The following is a 25,608-nucleotide window of genomic DNA, read 5'->3' on the forward strand; positions in this document are numbered from 1 at the left end:
AAAAGGAATTGGGAGACATCGCGGTTCATAAACATCAGAATATGTTATTCAGTCACTTGCATCCTAAAAATGTGACAGACACTGGCGGAGGAGCCTTTTTTTTCTACACCAAATCTTAAATAAGCCTTTGTATCTTAATTATCCAAATAGGTCAATCCATGTAATGAATAAAACGAGAATATCGGTTGGAAACCGAAGACTTATCGATCGATAGTTAGGGGATCCCCCAAAACAGAAACTGCAGTTTCGATTCATCCGCTCTTGTAACTTGCGCACCGCACACACACACTCGGCGGGTTTCAAAATTCTCTCGCTTTACAAAAATCTAGATCACTATATCAATATTTGATTGATAACTCGCTAATTATACGACATAATTCGCCCAAAATCAATAGGATTCTGGTCCGAGATAAGATGAATGCACATGCAAAATCTGGAGCAGATTCAATCTCGCTTTCGTGAGATATCGCGTGCATCTAACAGACACACAGACATACACACAGACAAATACCTATCAATATACTTACCGATCTTAAGATCGATAAGTAATAACCTTTGCTTTGGGAGGATAGACTTTTACGAGTAGCTAGTTTTGAGCTGCATGAGTTAATCTGCTGGAGTTAATCTTTTTACAGCACAAAACAGATGAACACCACACTAAAACGAAGAATTTACACAAAACAGAAGAAAATAGCCCGAAACATAAAAAGTGTAATACATAATGCTTTTCTTATGTTAATACTGTAAAAAGTTAACAAAGATATATAATGATTTACTCCCGAATACCATAAAGTACACATTGTAGTAAAAAAATAATGATGATAAAATAGAATCGGAATGGATTTCTGTGAAGCTAGCAAAATATCATGGAAATTTGAGCTGACAGAATTTTTTTGCGATAATTTTCATACACAAAAACAAATATTCCCACTGAAAAGTATATTTTGAATAGTCATACTATAGTAACACAATTAGTAATTACACTAATATTCTTGCCATTTATTGGAAAACATTAAAATGATTATAATCCAGTGGTTCCCAAAACTCGGCTCATGGGGGTAACGATTTGATGTAGCCCACCGAACTCAAGTGAAATAGTTTAACACTTTGCTTTACCTTTTTTTCTAGATACCGCTAATTGTTATGTCATTATCATAGTTTATTATGTTGCATTTCGTTTATATATATATATATATACAGGGGCTCAGCCAGAATTTTTAATTAAGGGTTTTAAGGGGGTTCAAAATCAAAAATCCTATTCCCTTCTGAAACGGTCGACGCGATTACACGCGATTAATATCTCGACGCCGGTGAATTTATATTAACGCTCACTGATTCTCAATTCTGTGAGGTTACAAGAAAAGGTAATTATCATCATTGTCGTGGCACAAGACATACTCATGTTGAGGGAAATATGTGATTTAGGGAGAATAAACACAGAACCTAAAGGAGTTTTACGGCCTAAATACAGAAATGACTTCCGGTATCACGCTGACAAAAACAATCGGCGATTTTAGCAAAAATGCAATCAAATGTGTTATTATTTGACTTTTCCGGCCTTCCAAAAATTTTGAAAGAGAGTTGATCGTTAACACCACCCCTGGCTGCGCCACTGAAAATATGCATATTTATATGATTTCTGCCATCCGTCGAAGGTTTTTTAAGAAAAAAACATATTCGCCTAGTCCAGTTACCTCCCATTCGTATATCGAAACTCTGAATTCTTATTTTGTAGACTATATGATCGTTTTGTTTTTCTGGTTTGATAAAAAGCAATAAATTCACTCTCTCTATCCTACTAACTACAGGCCTTTTTGCCGGCCTGTCAACGTTTAATTGAAGATAGATTTCCATATTCCAGTATTCATCCAAGTATTGGAACAAACACATCTTCTGTGCCTTCAGAGTTTATTTTAGGCAGGCTTTCTTTCTTTTGTGCCAAATATATTCCAATGCCAAACGGAACTTTTGTATTGAGATTTTAGAATCGAATTAGACTATTATATTTTGGGAATTTGGCAATTTAATCCCCCCCCCCCCCCCCCCAAATACATTTGAATAATGGGCTATAATAAAAATCCAAACAAATGCAAATTCATACCGGTACCATTACCGGTACCATGATGTCTTCAAGTTAAAATATTCCATTATATGCCCCCAGGAGTTGAGTTTATCCACATTTAATCCAATCAGCAATTTTATATCAGCTATATTTTTATATAATTTACATTTTAATCGTTTTATTTAACTTAGGCTTCTGAATGATCTGACAAGTGGCAACCGTAGACATTTGACTTCATCTTCGAGAAGCGACCTCCAACGACTAAATTTTATAAATATATACCCCGTATTCGAGTAAACTGTGGTTATTCTATTTATCTATCAACAATTATGTACATTTGACCAATATAGAAAAAAATGCTATTATTTTATTGATATGTACTGCAAGATATAAAATTTGGCTGCAAAGAAATGCAGTGATTTTTGAAAATGTAATGCCAAGAGTGAATAATGTAGTCAATAATATAAGAAATTCAATAAAGTGTAGGAGAAATATAGAACGACTGAGAAATTTACCTAATTATTGTGAAGAACTTGATTTATTATGCAAATATATATAAATATGACTAGAAGTGTTTATCGTAATGAAGTGGAACTAATTCTTAAAATTTTCTTTTCCGTGCATTAATTAAAATAATGGTAAATGGCATCATGGAACATATAATTGATGATGACAACAAATGGGATTTACAACGGATATGCTACAATATGGATACAAATGATCAATATTTATTATGAAATTTATACTGTCTCATCTGTATGTAATGATTTATATTATTATTTTATCTATTTTTAACCTTCATTTTACGTATTTACTTTATTTCTCAATTATTTGGTATTAGACTATATCGCAACCAATGCGCAACCGATAATGCTGGTACAGTAGTTGGATAAGATAGTCGACATCACGGGGTGTCAGGCAAGGGTTGAAATACGACATACCACCTTGGCGTTTTATCTCCTGTAGGACATTCGTGCGAGAAAAGTCGCGTGAATATTATAAAAGCGTAATTAATTTTATGAAAACTTATAGTTTAAATATGAATGATATTAAAATGGGTGAACATAGAATTATATATGATAAAGTTTTAAAAAGTATTAATGGGGAAAGACTTGTAATTATCCGTAATTCAAATCTCAGTATAACTTGTAACAGTATTCATAATAAAATTTTGGCAAATTATATGAGGACCTTCAACTATAAGTTAATATGGGATATTCTACCCTTGAAAACAAAACCAGAGATCAAAAGAGTAGCAGGAAATGAATTATGTTTATTATGTAATATAGAACCTGAGTTTGTGTCACATATTTTTATGTTTTGTAAGTTTACTCAGAAAATTTATGATGAATTTGTTTCCTTAATTATATTAAAATTAATTAGAATAAATTTTGTTATAAATTATGATTCTTGTATATTATTGAATTTTAATGATCCTTTATTTAGTCATATAACAGCATTAGATTTGAATGCAATTATTCTTTTATTATCAATAGTGCGATATAAAATTTGGATAATGAGAAATTCTATAATATTTGAAAATAAAACACCTGACATTGCTCTCCTTAAAAAACAGATAAAAATGGCCCTAATGTATAGAAAAAATATAGAAAATTCCAGAGTAGACAAACCCTTTGAAAAAGAATTACAAAATTTATGTAAAGCATTAATTTAGATATTAAATCAGGTTTATAATAAGTTTTTTGTATTTACTAATTTTGTGTATTTCCTTTTATATTGTATTATATCATTGTAATTATTAAAAAAACATTATTATCGTTGGATACTTATTACTGATGAAACAAACTGGAAATACTGTGAAACTCAATTTAACAAATGGATCATGAATGGAATGTGGACTATAATTTATTTTATTTGTTTATTTATTTTTTACATATTTATTGAAATCACTCAATGAGTGAACCAATTAAAAAAAAAAAAAAAAAAAGAGAAAAGTCGCGTGTTTTCAATTTATTCTCGATTCTTTTTCTTTTTGGTAATATTCGTATTAAAAGAACATTATCTTAAATAATACCTAATATGGCGCCGTATTAAAACATTGTCAGACTAGTTAGAAGATAGTGATACTAGTTACTAGATTGAAAATCATTTTCTTTGTACCGTATCTGTTGTAGGTATATGGCCGTATGTTACGGTAATGTTGATAATACAGTGATATCGTATCACTCAAGTGTTTTGCTACCTAGCGTAGGATATTATCTTTGTGTCTTTTAAAAATGTTACTGTACGGTAACGTTTGAGAAATACAATGTCAACTGTTAATATTGTGATATAATATTTTGGTAAATAGGCTATGCTATATAATATAGGTAGTAATAGTATACTGTACCATATGGTAGGTACATAGTCTAATAGGCTACTATCCACAGGTCTGAATTGTTGGGAGGTTGATTTTAAAGGTGCAAAATATTTCATAGACAAATAGTGCAGTGTAATATATGTGGATTCCAAATACTGAAGTATAATCTCAATTAAGTAATATAACATTCTTACGTATGTAAATACATTTGTTCATACATTTAAAAATAGCGAAAGACTTCATTTTAACGTTTATTTTTGATGGGATTCAATGATATTTATGGAATAATTGATTTATGCCAATTTCTGAATTTGTTAATTCAAAAGTTCTCATCGAATTTGAATGGTTCTTTTTACTGTTTTTGGTGGACGGGCACGTACTTGTACGTTTTCAACTTTTTAATTAAGTTATGTTCGTTCCTCCAGGTCTTTTGCATTTTGTTTGTCCGTTTGTTGTTGTTTTAATTCTTCCAGAGTGACCAAATTAAAATTGATTGATACTATATAGTTGATTACTCTTACTATCATTTTATAAAACTATATCAATTCACTGTTACATGCTCTCAGTTTCCCTCTCACAAAAGCAGATAGTGCAAAGGCTACCAATTTGAATTGTGTCATTGAACATGTCGATTATTGAGTGCTTTCTTATGTCTCAGCTTCTGATCTGAATGAATTGGTATTTAATATTCTTACACAGACAGCTGGTAAAACTATGCATCTGTAGGCAATTATAATTATGTGCGGTATAATAGCAATAATAAGTAAGTCTGAAAATGTGCCACAACATATTCTAGATGATATTCTACCTCTCATTAAGCGTCGAGGTCCGGATGCTACTGGGACCAAATCAATAGTTATCGGCAATGGCTTTTATTTACACATGATTTCTACTGTTCTGCATTTACAAGGAAATGTTGCGACTCAACAGCCTTATGTTACTGCAAATGGAGACTTTTTGCAATGGAATGGTGACGTCTTTGGTGGATTAGAAGTAAAGGACGGTTTTTGTGACACAGTCATTCTTGCTAATCGCCTGAGTGAATGCGCAAATGATACTGAAATATGCAAAGTTTTTAGTTCATTGCACGGACCTTATGCCTTCGTATTTTTTCAAAATTCAACAAAAAGATTGTATTTTGGGAGAGATTATTTTGGTCGCCATAGTCTTTTATATCATGAAGGTGACGATGACTTTATATTAGCATCAGTTGCGAAACATTCAACAAACATCAATTCAAATGTGTCATGGAAAGAAATCCAGGCTGATGGAATCTATGTCATCGACACACAATTGCAAAAATGTAATAGGGAGATTAAATGTCATTTTTGGAAATCAATTACAAACTCACACTGCCTCAAAGTAGATGTTATGAAGCAATATGACACTGGTTACACAAATAAAATAATGGAATCAAATGGATCTGCAGAGAATGATCATATTGCAATAGACCTGAACATAGAAACATTCAATTCTTCTTTTGAGAAAGTTGTCAAAAGCCAAATAGTAGATAAAATGTCAGACTTAGATGCTTTGGTTGCTATCTGTGAATCCCAAAATATTTGGCCATTAGTGGATCTTTTTACAGATGTACTCAAAAAGTCGGTACAAAGACGTGTATCAAATCTGCCAAAATATTCAAACTCACATTCATCAATAAGTATTCTTTTTTCTGGTGGAATAGATTGTAGCATTCTAGCTTTGCTGGCTAATGAATATGTTCCCGTTTCGGAACCGATAAATTTACTTAATGTTGCTTTTGAAACACCAAAAAATAAAAATTTTGATGTCCCAGACAGGTGTACTGGTAGGATGTCCTATGAGGAATTATCAAAATTATGCCCAAATAGAGTTTGGAATTTTGTTGAAATAAATATAGGATTAGACGAATTAAGGGAAACTAGAATAAAAAGAATTGCTGATTTAACATATCCATTAACAACTGTTCTTGACGATAGTATTGGTTGTGCTTTATGGTTTGCAGCATATGGTGGGACAATACACCCTGAATGCAAAACAAAAGTAGTTCTATGTGGTATGGGAGCTGATGAACAGCTTGGAGGATATTCCCGTCATCGATCAGCATTCGAAAATCGTGGGTGGGAAGGACTTGGCAATGAAATTATGATGGAACTGGAAAGAATATCATCACGAAACCTTGGTCGTGATAACAGAATTATTGCAGATCATGGAACTGAAGCAAGGTTTCCATATTTAGATGAAAATGTTATATCATTTTTAAATAAAATCCCACTCTCTTCTAAAACCAATTTGATTTATAGAAGAGGGTTAGGAGAAAAACTTCTTCTCAGGGCTACGGCTTATAATCTTGGCCTAAGGAATGTTGCTGTTTTTCCAAAAAGGGCCATCCAGTTTGGATCTCGTATTGCCAAAGCAGAGTGCAATAAAGAAAAGGCTTCTGATATTTGTAGTAGATTATTGTGACAGAAATTGCATGCAATGGCTGCACGATAAGGCAATGTTTCATTTTGTAATATTCAAAGTTTCGCAAATGCTTTATCATTACTTTTTCAAGCAGATATTGGAGACTTGATTTCAGCAGATTATATTTAACTTGATTTTTTCTCAATTTGTTTTCTTAAAAAATAACTTAAACGTGTTTTTTCTGGTTCGACTTTTTACAAATTCATTTCAGTTTTTTGGTAATACAATTTTCATATTAATTTTTTTTGTGCACAGATTCATAGAAGTAATTTAGTAGAAATAACCATTCAAAACCTTGAAATTAACAATTTTATGCTTCAATTCAATGCTCTTGGGCTGTTGTATATTTAGTATCATGGCCATGGGCAACATCAGTGGAAGGCTGATTGAAATAGTGTTATGAAATAAATTGCATTTTGTCTAAGCTCTAATTTATATTATATGTTTTTATTCATGAATCTAGTTTGTTAATTAAATTTTCTAACAAAAAAACTCCCAAGAAAATTGCAACATGAAGCTTACTGATGGAAAAATGGGAAAAGGATTTGGCACTCTTGGAGTGAAGATGACATCACAAATCCAGTATCAGCTGTCACCTTTTGAGCAACCACCTTTGAAAGGTTACTTTCAGAATGGCCTAGTGAACGTTGCAAGGAGAACAAGAGAAAAATTTCTATACTTCACCATTCCGATGGTTATCGGATATATGGTGTATCAGTATGGAGAGACAACAAATGCGAATCTGAAAAGAAAGAATCTTAAAGACTATGAAAATGATGTTTAAACTTATAAAATCGTTCAATTATTCAATACTATGTGTTTGATTTAAAATAGGAAATATAATAAAATATTTTTCAGTTCATAATAACAAGATAAATTTCATTCAACTTCATTTTACAGTGAATTTGTCTGTTCAAAATATTCATGTTTTTGGATTGTCGTGCATTTTTGGTGGTTCAATAATAACTTATTATTATGATAATTGTTTCTTTAGATAATATAATATAGTAAAACATTCAAAATCTAATGAAAGCATCAGTTTGAGTACCATGGCTGAAGCTATGAATCCATTGTGCATTGGAAGATACTGTGGTTATCCACCTGATGATGAATTACCTGATACGTGGCAACTAGACAAGTGTGGTGCTTGTCCATGGGGATATAAAGCAAACGAAACAAAGTATTGTATTCAGTGTGACAAACCTCCTGATATCTATGACTGGCTTTATCTTGGATTTATGGCTGTATTACCTTGTATGCTTCATTGGATTTATATATTAAGAAACCAGAAATCTTTGAAACTAATGGTAGCACAGATACTTTTATCAATTTTCGAATGTGTTTGTGCTTGCTTATTATCACTTATTTCTAGTGAGCCGAAAGGTGATTTACAACTTGTATCTTGTGGTGTAAATCAGTTATCAGACTGGTATACAATGTTTTATAACCCACAGATTGAATATACTCAGACCATTCATTGCTCTCAAGAAGCAGTGTATCCATTAATGACAATAGTTTGTATCTATTATGCATATACACTCATATTGATGCTACTATTCCGACCTTTTATACTATCTTTTATAGCTGCTGCGAAGGAATGGAGTGGCCCCCTTTATGCAGCATTGTATTTTCATCCCATCTTAGTTGTAATTCATGCTTTTATTGGGGGGCTAATTTATTATTCATTTCCCTACATAACACTGCTTGTATCCCTGGTCGCTATAGCAACGTACTTTGTGTGGACCAATGTCACAACTCTTAGTTCATCATTACGACATAAAGTCAAAAATATGTTGATCATTTTATGGCATATGTCGCTTTTAACATTTGGTATTATTGCCATTTCTAATGAAAATTATTATTTTGTGGTACTGGCACCATTCCCACTTATATTTTATTTTTTGACATTACAGTTTACAGATCCCGAAAATATTGATAAAGAAAGGCATCATACATGAAGATCCATACCATTCTAACCTATGGGCCCTTTTTACTATTTGTCTAAAATACCTTATTGCTTCAATCTATTCATAGTTTGTTTCAGTTGGAGGCCATTCATTGGATTAATATTATGTATTCTAGAATTTTTTTTGATTTGTCATTTCCGCAATCCAGAGATATAGTTTTTACCTAAATTTGAATATTTCTCGCAAATAAGCTTACCTTACCTTAATTGCAATGTTCAGGAAATGTTTTCTATGTTTCATTGACACAAACTCTATAAGGAACAAATATTGTTTATTATGGAGCAAGTGACATAAATGTACCTATTGATACCAAGCAAATATATTAGTGTAGATCTACAAGACTAACATTATCTGGAGTCGAAAACATAATGTGACAACATACTGATGAGATTGAAAACAATGTCAGACTATTTGTGCAGTGAATCTCTTATCAGAATAGAATAATATGCCCTTAGTAATGTATTATACATAAGATATGAAACATAAAATATGTAAGAACTTGGATAAAATACTCTTTTCACATTTGCTTCAATTCCATGCTTGCAGGCTTTTATTAATTTTTGATTCAATATTGAAGTTGCGCATGATTCACAATTTTTCTGACAATATTGTATACCGGTATATATTATTTATTGCAACCTCCATTTGTTATGGTCAATTGTTTTCACCTGATGATATCATTTCTTGATTATTTGTTTTTTCTAGGAAACACCTCCATGATATAATAAACTAAATTGTCATCGCAACTAAGATGGCTGATGTAGAAGATGAAGATTCATGGTTGTACGGTGATTCTACTAAAGAAAAATCAGAACCACCTGATTCAGGAAATACAAATGTAAATGAAAAACCATTATCAAAAATTGAAAATGAAGTCCAAGAAAAAATGGATCATGAGCCGGCTCCTGCTTTAGAGGTACCTGTCATTGAAAATGGAAAGGCGCCGGTAATTAAGCTTGACAATCAAGCTCTACCTGCTAAAGAAATTGCCGCTAAAAATGAGGATGACGACGAAGATTCAGATGATGATGTACAAGTTACGATTGGAGAAATCACAACTGGTGGAACACCTGGGAATTTTCCAGCCCAAGGACTGAGTAGAACTTTCTATAGGAATCCAGTTCCTGTACCTACAAAACCTACAGTGACAAAAGGCTTGGATATGCAGGCTCCAGGTGATATCAACGGTACTCCAGTTATGGAGACAAATATAGACTTGCTTGATGACAAACCATGGCGCAAGCCAGGAGCTGACATTTCTGATTATTTCAATTACGGGTTTAATGAAGATACCTGGAAGCAATACTGCGATAAACAAAAGAAATTTCGAGGACAATTAGATAACATGCCTGTTATATCACTGCCTTTACCAAAACCTATCCAGAATGGTACCACAAGTTTGTTTAGCACCCCACCATATGTTCCTTTGGCCAAATTTGAAAATACTGTCAGAAACATATCAACTTTGCAATTTAGTAGAAGGAAAGAAGATGAGCTGTTAGCGGCCTCTGCGGCAGCCGCAGCTGCCACAGCTGTACAAAATCAGTCACAAAATGCCACACCTGTCCCATCGTCAATTCCTCCAAGTTCTGCAACTCAAGTATTTTTGTCTCAGATGAGGCAGCCAATCGCCGGGACTTTGCCCAATGCCCCTTTGCCATTCCCACCCATAAATCCCAATCAACCACCACCAGGTATGCCTATTGGTGTCCCTCCACCGTTTATGATGTCTAATGTTCCTCCGCCTGGAATCCCTCCACCAGGCGTTGGTCCACCGCCAGATTATTTACAATCAGCACCTCCTGGATATCCGCCAGGGTTTCAACCCCCAGTCACACACACTGTGCCCCCTCCTTTATTTGGTCAACAAGATGGTGGCGATCCTTACAATCAATACTCAGAAGATCGGCATAGGAGACCCTCGGATAGTGAAACAGATCGACATAGTGAAGATGATGGCCGATACAGGAGAGAGCGGGGAAGTAGTTCCAGAAGAGATTACGACCGTGATAGATATAGAGATAGAAGGGATTACAGAGATAGCAGACCTCGGGATAGAGATCGTGATCGAGACAGAGATCGTGACCGCGATAGGGAAAGAGATCGTGATCGTGACCGAGAAAAGGATAGAGATCGTGATAAAGACAGAGACCGAGATAAAGATCGTGACCGCGATAGGGGGCATGAAAGAGAGAGCAGCAGTTCAAGAAGATATCGAGACGACAGCCCATCCCGACATAAATCATCGCGCAGAAAGCATGAAGATGATGACAGGCATTCAAGCAAACATAAAAAGGCAAAAAAGCATAAGCACAAAGATAAAGACTCTGATGCTCCTCCTGGAACTGATGAAGTTAATGGCAATGAGGAGGTCGAAAAGTGAACTACTCTGTGAATATTATTGAAAGACCTTATAATTCCGATTGCGGTTATTATGCCAACACTCCGGTTTTACTGAGATAACAACTGATGCATATATTTGAACATGCAGATCAAATATGATGAACATACGGAGACGGTCTCTTTAGAAATTCAATACTTCAGCAACCATATTTTCTGATAATGTTGTTTAATAATCATTTATTGAAAAAATGTCATTGAAACAAAAAAATTTAAATAGGTTTTAATTCATATTTTGTGAATAGTTAGTTATTCATGTGAATGGCTCGAGGATTTTGAGGACTGTTTTTGAAGATTTTGTTCTGGAGTACATTTGAAATTGATCACCCCTCTTAACCTGAGGTAGAGTGGAGATGAGTAGAAATCGCAATTACCATAACGTTATGTGTGTGTGTAATAAATACCATTGTAAAGGGATGAAATAAGACTGGGAGCTCATGAGTACATATGCTGCCACTTACCCAGCTTCCTAACTAGTTACTTTGGTGTACTACACATTGCTACTGTCGAAGGTCCCTACTAATTTTAAATCTCTCCATGCATGCAATATGTAAATTATGGTGCGAAGACATTAATTCATTTATACTTAGTAAGTGGAGTCCAATTTGTGTAATTGCTGAAAAATATGGCATTCGAAAAGGTTTTGAATTGAATTTGAAAACGTTTCAAAATATTAGTGAAAACTATGGACAGAAATGCAATGCCTTTGCCACATTTGTCATTAAATTCCCTATGTTTAATGTATCGCTTGGGTTACCTATTTGCACATTCTCTTGTGAAGAATATTGTACCTGAATAGGTTTAATCAGCTGTAGAAATTCTCTCACGACTGTTTGGTCTTCTCAAGTTCGAAAGCGACAATTTTAAATAATTCTTTCAGGATTCAATCAATTTTGAAAAATACAATATTAAAATATATACTTTAGGATGTCTGTAGAAATGGTCGTTTTGGGAGGTGGTGTGGGTTATATTATGGAGTGGAATTGCTCTCCTGAAAACTTGTCAAGTAAAGTTTATATCTTTTAACCGGTGCCAAAGTTACCGAAGTAAGGTACGCAAGCTGATCATCAAGAAAGCAGCGACGCCCACGGCTGGGATTTCCAAATGAAAGGTAAATGGATCGTGCTCCCTTTATGTACAATTTTCTAATAATATTGGCATACTTGTATAAATCTCATTCAAGAGTTTTGAAGGTGGGGGACACGTGTTAGTCACTCTACCAAATTACCTTAGGCAAGTTATGGCTCCTGCCACGGAAACGCCGCCAAACTATTATCGCTATTTTGAATTAACGGTGCTTGAAATTCAATAGTTATTATACCTCTCCACCAGAACGTAGTTTTATTGGGAGCGGTGCCTTATTATATTTAGTATTGTGTCTCCAAAAAGTTTGGTGATTTTCAACGTGCTACATTGAACATTATCACCACGCGAACGCGGCCCCCTCGCCTAGTGTGAAAACTACATGTAAATTACAAATTAGCTTTTTCGGGACGTGGAGAGAGACAGTTCCAGAAAGGCACGGCGAAACGGCCGTGTGTTCAAAAAGAGATTATCCGACCTTCAAATCGGGGAACAATACAAACATATACATATAAAATGTACAAGTTTCCACATGAAAATATCACAAAGTAATCCGCTACTTAAAAAAAAAGCATTCAGACCGTGGTAATCGTTAGCGTCATGAATAAAAGGTCCAAACGAAATTATCTGGCTGTAGTTCCAAATCTTGCGCAATTCGGCTTTTACAATCCAGCGGCACTATTCTGGAGATTCTTTTCCTTCCCAGTTGTTGAAATTGAAAATAACTGGCTCGGCGGTGTGGCGCATCGTGCTAAGCTTGAGGATTGCGATCGCCAACGCACCTCTGATTATTCCGCATGGGTTTGCAGGTTCGAATCCCACGCGGGGATAGGTATGTGCGAGAAAATTGCTGGACTCCTCGTCGCTGTAAGGTGGTTCACGTAACCTAGTGGTTCTTAACCTTTCCGAGAACCCATGCACTATTCGGCATGCTCCCGCCGAACCCCATCGTACTGAACGGTTCAAATTAGGAGCCCAATCCTAACTTAATAACGGGGAAACTATGTTCGTGCTAGCTAAAAGGAAATGAACATTATGGTTTAACCCTAGATACCAATCAGACATGTGGAAATAGCAATCGTTTTGTCACAATAGTGCCGCGACAGGAAGAGCAGATTTTTTTCTTTTATTAGTTGTGCGAATGAAAAAGCGGAAAACGGATAAAAAAAAATAGCAACTTTGAAAATCCAAAAGATGATAATATGCCTCAAAAACGTTTGTAGTTCAAGTCATTCGGTTCTCAAACTCCAAACTGCATTGAAATGTGGATAAAAGCTTTTGCCAATTATTTTATGATGATAACTTCCAGAAAAGCTCTGCAATTAAGTATTACTTGTCACAAATTGATCACCTAGTAATATTCAAACTCGTTCTGATTTTGCATTCATTTATGTACAATTTACTGCCAATATTCAATTTATCCGTAAAACTTAGTTTATTAATTTTATTAGTACGGTAGATTACGGATATTCAGCTCAAGAATCCTTGCTTGTCAAAACAACCGAAAAGATATTTTAAGGTCATAAGCAGAAAGCACCTAAAAGCGCTATCATAGATTAGATAGGTACAAACTAGAGATGTACCGATACCACTTTTGCCGCCGATACCGATACCAGCTAAAAACGCCGATACCGATACCGATACTACAAAAAAGCCGATATTACCGATATTCCGATACCGATACTATGTAATTATTAACTATTGTAAGGCAGACGGGTTAAAACAATGGTCTTTAAGCGTTGTTCATAGTACACATTGTTTCAGATCGAAAAAAAAGATATATATATCACATAATATGAAATTAATGTTTGGTATCCATATGCTGTAACTGATTAAGATACATTGTACAGTAACGCTAGTAATCTCGGTGTTCAATTAGAAAACTCATAAGCCGGGATGTCCAATTTGAATTTAATGTTAATATCGCGAGCTTCGAATATCGTTGTTCGTGTTTAAAAGAATATCGAATATCACCCACACATTCTAGCGCCGCCGTCCTACGTTCAAATTAAAAGCATTTTACAAATATTTAATTTAGTGGCTAATCGTAATCGTCGACGCAATAAGTCAAAGCCAACATGAAAGAATATCAATCAGCATCGACAAAAAGAAGGCCCACCGATAACCGTTGAGGATGTTTTTTTACTTCACTATTTTATAATATTTTACTATTGCTATCCTATATTTTGAGACAGTCTAGGGCTAGGCGGTCAAGTCAATATATATATTTATGAAGAAATCGTGTAGCTAAGCAGAATTAAAATTAATACCTGTGTAGTGGGATTATTGTGCGGAATTTAGTTTATCGATGTCGACGGACTAAATGACACTCGTACTTGACGACAAACAGTCAGAATTTATACCCGTGCCAAAAGTCCATGTGCCGTTAATAAGGAAGGACCCCAATTCCACTGTATGATTTAAAACTGGGCGCCTAGTTGCTTTTTGTTATGTGCTGTGTTGATATATTTCTTCATAAAAACTATGTAATATTAAAAATGTCAATATAAAAATTTGACAGCGAAAATAGCCAAATTAGTTGAGCTAGTTTAGCTGACAAATAGCTAAAAACACGTGAATCCTATTCTCTCGCAGGGGTGGGGACATGTATGGCTCATAGCTCACGATCTCTCCAGACAAAAATAAATTAAAAAGTAGTATTCCAACTTATCTTTTAAAACATTCTGGACCATATCAAAAAGGTAAATATATCGGTAATATCGGCCTTAATCTAACCGATACATGGCCGATACTGAAAAAGTGGCCGATACCGATACATCTCTAGTACAAACACCAAAGCGCGCGACGTCAGTGAAGATATTCGTTTTCAATGAAACGTACTAGAATCTACGAACATTGACGGTCCACTGAAGCTTATATCTGCGATATGCACAAAAACAAAATAGCAGATACGTCTGTGGAGATATGCGTTTTCAATGAAACGTACTAGAATCTACAAACATTGACGGTCCACTGAAGCTTATATCTGCGATATGCACAAAAACAAAATAGCAGATACGTCTGTGGAGATATGCGTTTTCAATGAAACGTACTAGAATCCACAAACAATGACGGTCCACTGAAGCTTATATCTGCGATATGCACAAAAACAAAATAGCAGATACTGCACTTTCGATTTTATATCTGCACCACTACACCTACTGCGAAAATCGAGTGAATTTTCAATACAGCATTAATATGCGTTATAAATCATACTCCACCTGAATCTTTTATTATATTACCCAATAAATCTCTGGTAGTCAGCAGAGTCAGAGACATTTGACAAGTAATTGAAGAACTTGACTAGAGTAGCAGAAACACCACTTTTGCGTCACAAGAAACATAGATCATGTGCTGGCCACCCTGCGGCTGTTTGAACGGAGGGGAATAGAGAGCATGAATGAATGAAGTGGGCTTGCTGCCCCAATAGTCAGTAACCCATATAGCTTTTTTAACCTTTCCTGACAAATAGAACTGTCAAAAAGATTGTAATTCAAGCTTACCTAAGGGTGAATCAAAGTCAAATACAACTTGGAAGTTCAACCATGGAAATCGGTCTTTGTTGCAGTCACTTTTGCCTACATCACTTATCTTATCATTCTCCCGCTAAACCATAGTATATTATAGAATATCATCAAAATATTACAAAAACTAGGTTCCAAAAATTGCAAGTATTAAAGCACATAATGCATTTTAATTTATATAATGTGGGCAATACAGCAGCAGTTTAAACAATATTATTGTCATGCCATACCCACTAGAAAAAATACGAATGAAATATTAGCAGTGGATTTCAATCTAGATCAAAATGGTCATCCATTCATTCCTGACGGACTATTGGTGGGGGTTGAGTTACTGTCAGCTAATGACAAAGGAGGTGTTACAGTGGAGCATCTCAAAGCAGCTGGGGCAGAAGAATAGCTATTAATGCTATGGTTACTGTCCAGATCAAAATCCGGAAGCAAATCTGACAGATCAGACACTTCTGATAATTTTTCATCATTTGGTTCCTTTTCTGGACATTGAGGATGACTTGCAGTTAGATATTCTTTAGTCAGCTGCGTTGTTTTTGATACTGTTGGCTTCATTGGTGAAAATCTGTGTTTTTCTTTAAATGAGGAATACCCCGATAGACGATATTGACGTTTCTGAGGATAAGATGAAAACTTCTTTGTGGAGGAATATGTTCTTGATACCATGCCATACGAATGAGAATTATCCACAAATGACTTGACACTGTGTCTTTTTGCAATAGCATTGCTTCCACCTGGTCTGGGTGTACCTTGGTAAACCATTTGATGATTTTTGCAGCCATCTGTCACAATATAAATGCTGCAAGTGTTAGCTGGTGCTATGACTTGAATCATCTGTTGTTGTGATTTATCAGGCACTACAGATATACCACCATTAGGCAATATTTGTGGATGGAATTGCAATGGTGTTTCATTTACTGGATGAGGGTAGATCATTTGCGGTTTGCCACCAAACATATTTCCCATATGATGCTGTTGTGCGGGACGTGACATTGGCTCTGCTGATGTTGATTGAACAGTGTTATTACATTTTTCAATTACCGTATTGTGACAATGATTTGTGGTTGTATTCGGTGAATTCGAATTATCATATTCTGGAACAACTATAGTTTCATCATCTTCATGTGCGAAAAAAATTTCTATTGGCATTTCATCTGCGATAGCAACAGTTTCCTCATTTACCACTGTAGACAGTTGGCTTTTATCTGTATTTAATGGATCCGTCACAGATTGTCTTTCCCAAAAAACCATATGGATCTCACCAGCAGGTATTTTTGGTTGTCTGCTTTGCCATTTACATGAAGGACTTTTTAAATCATCGAAGCAAAGCCATTTGTTTGCTTTAATATCTCTAATCCAAGTAATAAAATGCTTAAATGGTGACAAAACATAGCGCACAATAGCAAAAACACAGTATAAATAACCTTGTATAGCAAAGTCTAGCACACGTAAATTTGAGTGGGGCAGTCCTTTTTGAAAATGAAATGCTAGGCACGCGGGCAAATGTTCCATTAATATGGATGTTTCTCCTGAAGGAGAGTTGCATTCGAAACAATTGCGTTGAAACCTTGCATTCAGTGGATGGAAATCGGAGCAAACTTTAGGAAATGATAATATATGATTATGTGACCTTCTTGCCCGCCTATGTCCACAATTTTCACATTGAAATTCCCATATCATATTGACTTTAAATAAGTCTGCTGTTGCCTCACTGGTTTTTAGCACCAATGGTAGCATTTCAAACAAACTCTGAAACTCACCAATTTCAAATGAAGTATTTCGTTTTAACAGTTCTAATAAATCCTGCCTTACACGACCCAATTTTTGACATAATGATATGACTACAGCGTCATCATTATTCCCATTGTTCGTTTGATGTATTTGATAAGCTTGCTGGCATACATCATAAGTCATAATTATCCTTTTGAGTACAGACTTATCAGCAGATTTTGATAAGTTCAAAGATGCTCTGGTGTTTACACTGCTCACTAATATTTGCAAAATAGCATCAAGCCAACAAGAGTTTTGTTCATTAATCCATTGTAACAGTTCACCATGGACAGGTGGACGAGAAAGTTTTTCAACAATATCCAATTGCTCTTCTTCATCTTCAGGTTTCACAGTATATTCAGTATTTGTTTGACTAGAATAAATCATTACCTCAACTGAATCATCATCACTGGTCCCTGTGACAGTATCAATATCCATGACAGGATCAAATTCATTGTCAAATTGGATGTCACTTTCCCCTATTTCAGTTGAACCAGGAACAGAAATAACATTATTATTGGATGGTAATTTTGTATTATTGTCGCAAGTATTTTCGACATCAGCTTGCATGTCTGGAGCATTGATTGGAAAGTTCTCATGTGGATTAATATCCATTTCGATGGCATCATTTTTGATGTCAGACTCAATTTTATTGATAATAATATCTTTTTTAACATCATTGACTATTTGCATAGATTGATTTTGAAATGTTGGTGTAGAAAAATCAAGTAGTGTATCCAAGTCAAATTCTTCGAAAAATGTAGAATAACCACTAGATTTTCGAGACTTTCTACTCGATGCAGGAGGATTCTGTTCACTTGCTACAGGAAGAACAGAAGCATCTCGCTTGAATACGAAAGACTCAACAACATTGTCTTCTTTTAGTGGATAAGGGCATGTTGCAACAGGGCATAGACGTATTGCTTCTTCAAAGTTGATTTGAAAATCAGCGAGAACAGACTCTTTTCCATCTTGCAAACAACTTGGACAAAGAGTATAATTAAAATCCTGACTTTTCAAATTTGATTTTGCAGTGGAGGTAAAAATAGATCCCAAGTCAGCGCTAAACGAGTCTTCATTTGGCAGATGCATATCTGTTAAAGCTTCTCCTCAGGGACCAGCTTCATCTGAAAAAATAGAGTAAGTATATAAAGGGTCTCATGTAGTTTCGTACCTAACATACTTCTAGTGGACGTAGCATGACAATTTTTTTCACGTATCAATCCTAACCCCCACCTGACTACACCATCCAAAAATGACGTCAACACGACGTCACAGTGACGTAATAAAAGCCTTCAAACTGTACGAACTGCCAACCAAGACGCGCAAACGAGCACCCGAAATCGAACAGTTATTTCTCTCGTTTTCTCGTCGAAACGATTCCGATAGAAGAGAGATCGATAATGTCAGTCAGTTGTTTATCGTCGGCGCCAATGCCATTTCGGGCGATTGTACGTATATTTGGCAAGCTCTATGACGTGATTGTGATGTCGTAGTGACGGATGGCGTAGTCAGATAGGGGTTAGGATTGACATATCAAAATATTGTTATGCCACGCTCACTAGAAGTACGATAGGTACGAAAGTACACGAGACCCGTACATAAATGTCTGAATGCTTCAGATCAGTACAATTGCAGAGTAGTGTGCAAAGCATTCGCAATGTAGGAAGCCAGTAATGCTGTAAAAAAACTTTAAAAGTTATGGCAGTATGGCTGCCATAGGGCAGTAGGGCATTAATAAAATTAGAAAAAAGAGAGAAGCTTGAGATAAATTAGCCTATATGGTAACCGAAAAAAAAAATAATGCTTAGCTCATTAGTTATTCCCATAACTTGCTCGAGAAATAGTTTACTGGTGACTTCAGGAAGCTTACAGAACAAAAACTGACCTGAACTCTTTGGAAGAAATCACATGTGGAACGTCCTCGAATCGTTCAGCAAAACGCCGCGAAAACGCAATAAAAGCGATCGTGTTGCGCGGAGTCAAATTCTAATCTAAACTATTAAATAATATCGATAATTTTTATAGAGTTAGACTATAATGAAAACAATGAAAAACAGTATAAAACAATATCGATGATTTTTATAGAAGTAGCCCAATTTACACATTGTTTTGTGTTGGCCAGTATGCAAGACCGTTGAAGGTCATCAAGGCTCCTGACCAATTTAACACTGTTATTGATTAAGAAGTCGGAATTAATTGTCACAATATAAATATAAAAAAGACGGAGACGGACGGACGGTATAATCATAGTTAATATTCAGTAAACTATGGTATAATATGTTTCCAAGAGCATCGACTTCCTTGTTTACTTCGTAACATTGGCCGATCAACAAGAAGCAAAAAGTGACGTACCAATGAGACTTTTCGCATCCGCTCAGACACTTTTATCACTCGGACAGATTTTCAGGCATGGTTGTAAACATTACCACGTTTTCGGATTCTATTTGTAAGTTTTTGGTTGTGTTTCGGAAATTAAAGTATGAATTAAAAAATTTAATGATCATTTTGTCTGCTCAAAAGTTTCAGTTTAATTACAGTAATCAAAAATTAGTCCAAAATAGCTGTGGTAGACTAAGCTGAAATTCTCTACTGGTACTTTCAAATAAACAGGTTGTTGAGTGTTTTGAATTAGAAGACGTGGTTGTAAACATCACCTCGTTTTCGCGTTTTTGAATTTTATTTGTTAGTTTTTGGTTGTGTTTCGGAAATTCAAGTATAAACTTAAAAATTCGATGATCATTTTGTTCGCTCAAAAGTCTGCTTTCAAATAAACAGGAAAAATATACCCCAGTTTACAGGCGCAAACTCGCGAATCAACTCATAAAATAAGCATCAAAAATGTTACAATGGTAAAGCATAGGAAGAATTTTTCAGGGGATCAAAGGTCGGGGAAACGTCCAATGGAAGTCATGCGTAAACAGCATAAAATAAACAAAATTTATTACTACGCAAAAAACAGATCCTTTTCTAGTAGTTAATCATTATGGCATGAAAAAAAAAAGTTCAGGTAGCAGTCGGTTTGCTTTTACCTAAGACCGTGGCTCCCAACCTTTGGCGTTGAATTCCTCCCTTCTTCTATTTTGGGACTCACCCTCACTTTGATTGTTCAATTTGTAATTGACCCTTAGTTATATGTGCAAGTTGCACTCTTGTTTTCGTAGAGTTCCAGTCTATATAGTAATGTGTGCATAAATGCCGTAAGTAAAATAGTATATAATAATGATAATAATAAAGAACTAAAGAATATTAGTAGTAGCCTACTACAGCAATACCAAAGTCGAAGCAAAATGCCACCTAAAAAACGGAGGAATTCTTCCTTGGTTGGGAAACGTTTTATGAATATATAAATGTTAAGGTTAAATAGTATTTTAAAGTTATTCGTTCTAGCTCCGTACAATAACGTTTTGTCTGACGGATTATATAGCAATATATGATAAAAGTTTTATCAATGTTGTATGACGTGCCATCGACGTATGACTATTAGCCAGTGGCGTAGCAATATTCTCGTGACCCCCCCCCCGCAAAAATATTTCGTGAAAATGACCCTAAAAACTCTCGGACATAAGCTAAAACAACGCTCTTTTTATTTCGTCAAAAAGCAAAAATGTCGCTATTAAAAGCCAACGGTAACCTAAAATTTGTCGTTCATCTTGGTTACTTCAATATTTTCATACGTGCTTCCTCTTCTGCCATTTTTCTGCGTTTCTGTGCGCCACTGAGAGATTTTGCTTTCGACATTATTCTGACAGCCTTTGTAATTTTGCCGGTGCGATCAAACCAAACCACAAGATGCCGAAAATCGACGACTTCTTGGCATTGTTACGTAACAAAAAGATTTGAGCAGAACGAACATCAACGTTATAAGATGTGCATTACTGGTTTTGCAATGCAGCTTTTGATTTTGCGGCTTAAATTTCTAAATTCTAACCGCTTGGGCCCCTTTGCGCTGTGGGCCCTCCCGCGGCCGCGGGGGTGGATGCTACGCCACTGCTATTAGCTATTTGTATGTATGTATGCCATTTCTGACGGTCAGATAGGCTATTAGCTATTTCGGACGGTCTGTTTCTAGCTTGGTTTCTAGACATCACTATAACGATGTGTCTGTGATTATGTCACATTTACGTCGGTGCGCAAACCTATCAAAAGGTTCGCAAGTAGGAATTATACCAGAAAATTTGGACTTATTTCTGTAGCCCGATCCAGGATCAATATAAATGAAATCCTGGTATTTCAAAAAGATAATTTTTGCGATCACGCGCGTAATAACAAGACAATTCTATGAAACACTCGAAACTAATGAGCATGTCGTAATTCAGTGGTTCCCGACTTTTTAAATACTACGGACCCTTTTAGAAATTTTCTGAAAACTGTGGACTCATTTAAAAAAAAGTCCATACCAGGGATGGCAAATCATTGACTCGCGGATCACAAAGTGACCTACCATGTTTACCAGTGACCCGCCAAGTCACGAACTAAGGCATATATCATACTAACATTTTATTAACAAGAGAGCTATGCTCAAATATTTGGACACGTAAAGTCACATAACTTTGATGACGTCATAGCGAAAAAAAAGTAATAGCCTTCTGGAGAAAATTTTTATCTTTAACCACTGAAAATTTTAAAGCAATTGGTCCAGTATTCGAAGAGAAAAGCGACTTTTTAAAAACGTGTCAAAGAACAAGAACAACAACAACAACATAATATTGAAACGATCGTTATGTCCACTACGTGTCCAAAAAAAGATGAGAGCTGAATTCACGGCGGCACCGGTACCTAACGTAGGTGCGGTACTGAGTTAGCAGTCAGCCAGCATCTTACCTGTACACTGTAGGCCATATAGGTAATTGATCACAGAACAGTTGTTCCCTTGCAAATTTTATGTTGTTTACACTTTAGGACAGATAATTGATCACAGAACAATTCTTCCCTTTCAAATTTTATGTTGTTTCCAGTAGACTCTCATCAGAATAAACAAATATAGTAGGCTACAAGTGCTACAACGCTTGCATTACTGCACTGGTAGGACCGTGAAAGAATAAGTTACGGTAATTTCATTGTGGTAAGACACCGGTACCGGCACCAGTACCAGTATCGTACTTACGTACTGAGCTACCAGTACCGGTTAGCAGTCAGCCAGCATCTTACCTGTACACTGTAGGCCATATACGGTAATTGATCACAGAACAGTTGTTTCCTTGCAAATTTTATGTTGTTTACACTTTAGGACAGATAATTGATCACAGAACAATTCTTCCCTTTCAAATTTTATGTTGTTTCCAGTAGACTCTCATCAAAATAAACAAATATAGTAGGCTACAAGTGCTACAACGCTTGCATTACTGCACTGGTAGGATCGTGAAAGAATAAGTTACGGTAATTTCATTGTGGTAAGACACCGGTACCGGCACCAGTACCAGTATCGTACTTACGTACTGAGCTACCAGTACCGGTACCGAACCTGTAGGTCTGATATTCCGTTCCGCATACGATAGGCTATAAAACTTGCATTGCAGCATTAGTAATACCGCGGAAGGAATAAGTCAATTTCACTGCGTTACGGTACCGGTATGGCAACTTACCAGTACCGACCTACAGTAGCTGTAGTACTGAGCAAGACAATTGATCGCGAAACCGCTTGAAATAAGTGTAAAACAGTGTTCCCATGAGTAAAAATAAATACCGCGAAATTTTGTATGAAATATCATATCTCATAGGATTCATATAAAATTTAAGAATAAATAAAAGTAATAGCCTTCTGGGGAAAAATATAATCTTTACTCACTGAAAATTTCAAAGCAATTGGTCCAGTAATCAACGAGAAAAGCGATTTTTTCATAACGATACCAAGAAGAAGACAAATAAGAACAAGAACAACAAAAATACCAAAACGATCGTTATGTCCACTAACGTGTCCAATAATAAAACCTGCCTTAATTCAATCTAACAAGAGAGCAATGCTCAAATATATGGACACGCAGAACAATTCCCCAAAAATCATATGCGGTGACCAACGACTAACATACCGACGGTGACTTACCAGTACCTGTATCGGGGTACCGTGACGGTACAGGGACTGTCATAGATATTTTAGGTCCTGTGACAATTGAAACATCAGTTGAAATATCTCGTGATATGAGTCAATTATGTACCGTATTATCGGATCAGGTACCGAACCACAGTCAAACATTTCACATAAAAACGATACTAAATAACATGCGTCAACTTAACACCAGCCGAATCGGGGTACAATTTTTGGTACAGTGACTGTCATAGCCGTTTAGGGCTGATGGACAATTCGAATACACGGACAACTCACCAGGCCTAGGGTGGTGTAGCCAGTCTGCGGACAATTTCATTCAAACCGCTATAAAACAAAAACCAATATATCTAACCCGTTAATTTTTTCACCGTGGGTGCATTGGCGGCATTTATTCTACACGCTAAACCTCGTATTAACTTTCTACGACAAAGGGTTGAAGCTATACAAATCCCCAAAGTACGGCACTCGAAAGACGTATTTGCGACCGAACAACCAGTGTGCGACCACGGATTTCAAGCCTTGATCATCGTTTATGCTGCGTCGAGACTATCGCATACGCAGCCATACAGCAATCAAACAGACAAAACACGGTGGTCGCAAATTGTTGGTCTTGTGACAGCGTGAAAACATTGGGCTTCTAATTGCATTTCTGACCGTCATATATTTCAAGAACACGGTTATTTCGAACAAAACTCGTTAAATTATAAACAAAGCACCACATCACAGCAATCAAACAGACGAAAACACGGTGGCCGCAAATTGGTTGACAAAGATATTATCGACGTATCGGAAATGCACACCCCCTATTCCCCCTCCTTCAAATGTAGAAACGCGAAACTTTCAAATATGGTTAAAAGAAACACAACTCTACCCACCTGACAAGTTTCATCTTTTTATTTCTCATATTTGTATGGATTTTCAAGCTTTTGACAGCTACGAGTTAGTTCAGTGTCACCGCGCTGTGTTACGGTACCAGAACTTCTCTATCTTTAGAAGGTCCTGTCTTGTGACAGCGTGAATTGAAATTGAAAGATGGTCCGTTGGACACAAAATGGCGTCCGATATCCGTAGAACGTTTAGTGACGTCATAGCAAACAAAAACAAATCTTACAGAGCTAACAGAAATATTTGAAATAAATAAAAGTAATAGCCTTCTGGAGAAAAATTTCATCTTCAACCACTGAAAATTTCAAAGCAATTAGTCCAGTAATCAAAGAGAAAAGCGACTTTTTAAAAACGTGTCAAAGAACAAGAACAAGAATAAGAACAAGAACAACAACAACAACATAATATTGAAACGATCGTTATGTCCACTACGTGTCCAACAATATGTGAAGTACTATTTTATAGTAGGCCTATACCCGGGCTTGGATTTACCAATACAAAGAGTAGGCTGAAGCCCAAGGACGTTGAGCCGCTGGTTCGAGAATTTAATCGGTTTGAAATTTTATAAAACTGATATTGGTTTATTTTTTTTATCAGATACGGTCGAAAAAAATGAATTTGACTAATTTTGAAAAATTCTTCCCCTTTAACTTTGAAACAAAAGATATTAAGTTAATCGAACAGTTTTACCCTAACAGTGCATTTATTTATTTTTTAAAGAATAAGCAAATATCAATCTATAGCTCTACCAATTTATCTAAGCGTTTTCACACAATTTAAGAATTCATTCATGACGTATTTATATCCTATTAGCTCCGCAAAACCTCCGTTTGTTTCACGAGGTTCCATTACATTTGAACCCACGTACATTTGAACCCATGACAATTGCACATGCATGCTATTGCACATATGAAAATTTTTTTTGTTCTACGGATAGTTGAACCCATACTAACCCTAACCCATGGGTTTTAGCACCCGAATATAGATTGAACCCGCGGATATACACGTGGGTTCAAATGTACATGGGTTCAAATGTACGGTCACCGTTTCACGATGATTGGCTTTTAATGGACGCGCGCTGCTTTTGCATCATAACA

General features: G+C 35.7%; 5 protein-coding genes across 6 annotated transcripts; 4 read left to right on the top strand and 1 right to left on the bottom strand.

Annotated features, from left to right (window-relative positions):
• Nucleotides 1-4,213: 4,213 nt before the first annotated feature.
• LOC120327502 (asparagine synthetase domain-containing protein 1-like) lies at nucleotides 4,214-7,290 on the top strand. Its single transcript, XM_039393809.2, has one exon. It carries the CDS (start codon nucleotides 5,121-5,123, stop codon nucleotides 6,825-6,827), a length of 1,707 nt encoding a protein of 568 aa, XP_039249743.2. The 5' UTR covers nucleotides 4,214-5,120; the 3' UTR covers nucleotides 6,828-7,290.
• A 48-nt stretch (nucleotides 7,291-7,338) lies between these two features.
• On the top strand, nucleotides 7,339-7,785 carry LOC144425054 (cytochrome b-c1 complex subunit 8-like). Its single transcript, XM_078114229.1, has one exon. The coding sequence runs from the start codon at nucleotides 7,339-7,341 to the stop codon at nucleotides 7,609-7,611; it is 273 nt and encodes a 90-aa protein (XP_077970355.1). The 3' UTR covers nucleotides 7,612-7,785.
• Nucleotides 7,786-7,865: 80 nt separating this feature from the next.
• Nucleotides 7,866-9,503, top strand: LOC120327503 (JNK1/MAPK8-associated membrane protein-like). The gene has a single exon (XM_039393810.2). The coding sequence runs from the start codon at nucleotides 7,877-7,879 to the stop codon at nucleotides 8,783-8,785; it is 909 nt and encodes a 302-aa protein (XP_039249744.2). The 5' UTR covers nucleotides 7,866-7,876; the 3' UTR covers nucleotides 8,786-9,503.
• Nucleotides 9,418-11,425, top strand: LOC120328595 (uncharacterized). The gene has a single exon (XM_078114228.1). It carries the CDS (start codon nucleotides 9,546-9,548, stop codon nucleotides 11,175-11,177), a length of 1,632 nt encoding a protein of 543 aa, XP_077970354.1. The 5' UTR covers nucleotides 9,418-9,545; the 3' UTR covers nucleotides 11,178-11,425.
• Nucleotides 11,426-15,712: 4,287 nt separating this feature from the next.
• Nucleotides 15,713-19,579, bottom strand: LOC120328350 (SUMO-specific isopeptidase USPL1-like). Of its 2 annotated transcripts, none has more exons than XM_039394812.2 (2): nucleotides 19,469-19,579; nucleotides 15,713-18,707 (listed from the first exon to the last, which is right to left on the bottom strand). In XM_039394812.2, exon 2 carries the CDS (start codon nucleotides 18,670-18,672, stop codon nucleotides 16,090-16,092), a length of 2,583 nt encoding a protein of 860 aa, XP_039250746.2. In that variant the 5' UTR covers nucleotides 18,673-18,707; nucleotides 19,469-19,579; the 3' UTR covers nucleotides 15,713-16,089. The 2 variants fall into 2 exon arrangements, with proteins under 2 accessions (XP_039250746.2, XP_039250747.2); XM_039394813.2 differs by having other exon boundaries at nucleotides 19,417-19,511.
• Nucleotides 19,580-25,608: the final 6,029 nt, after the last annotated feature.

This window comes from Styela clava, chromosome 7 (genome assembly GCF_964204865.1).
Source record: "Styela clava chromosome 7, kaStyClav1.hap1.2, whole genome shotgun sequence".
In the NCBI taxonomy this organism is placed as follows: domain Eukaryota; kingdom Metazoa; phylum Chordata; class Ascidiacea; order Stolidobranchia; family Styelidae; genus Styela; species Styela clava.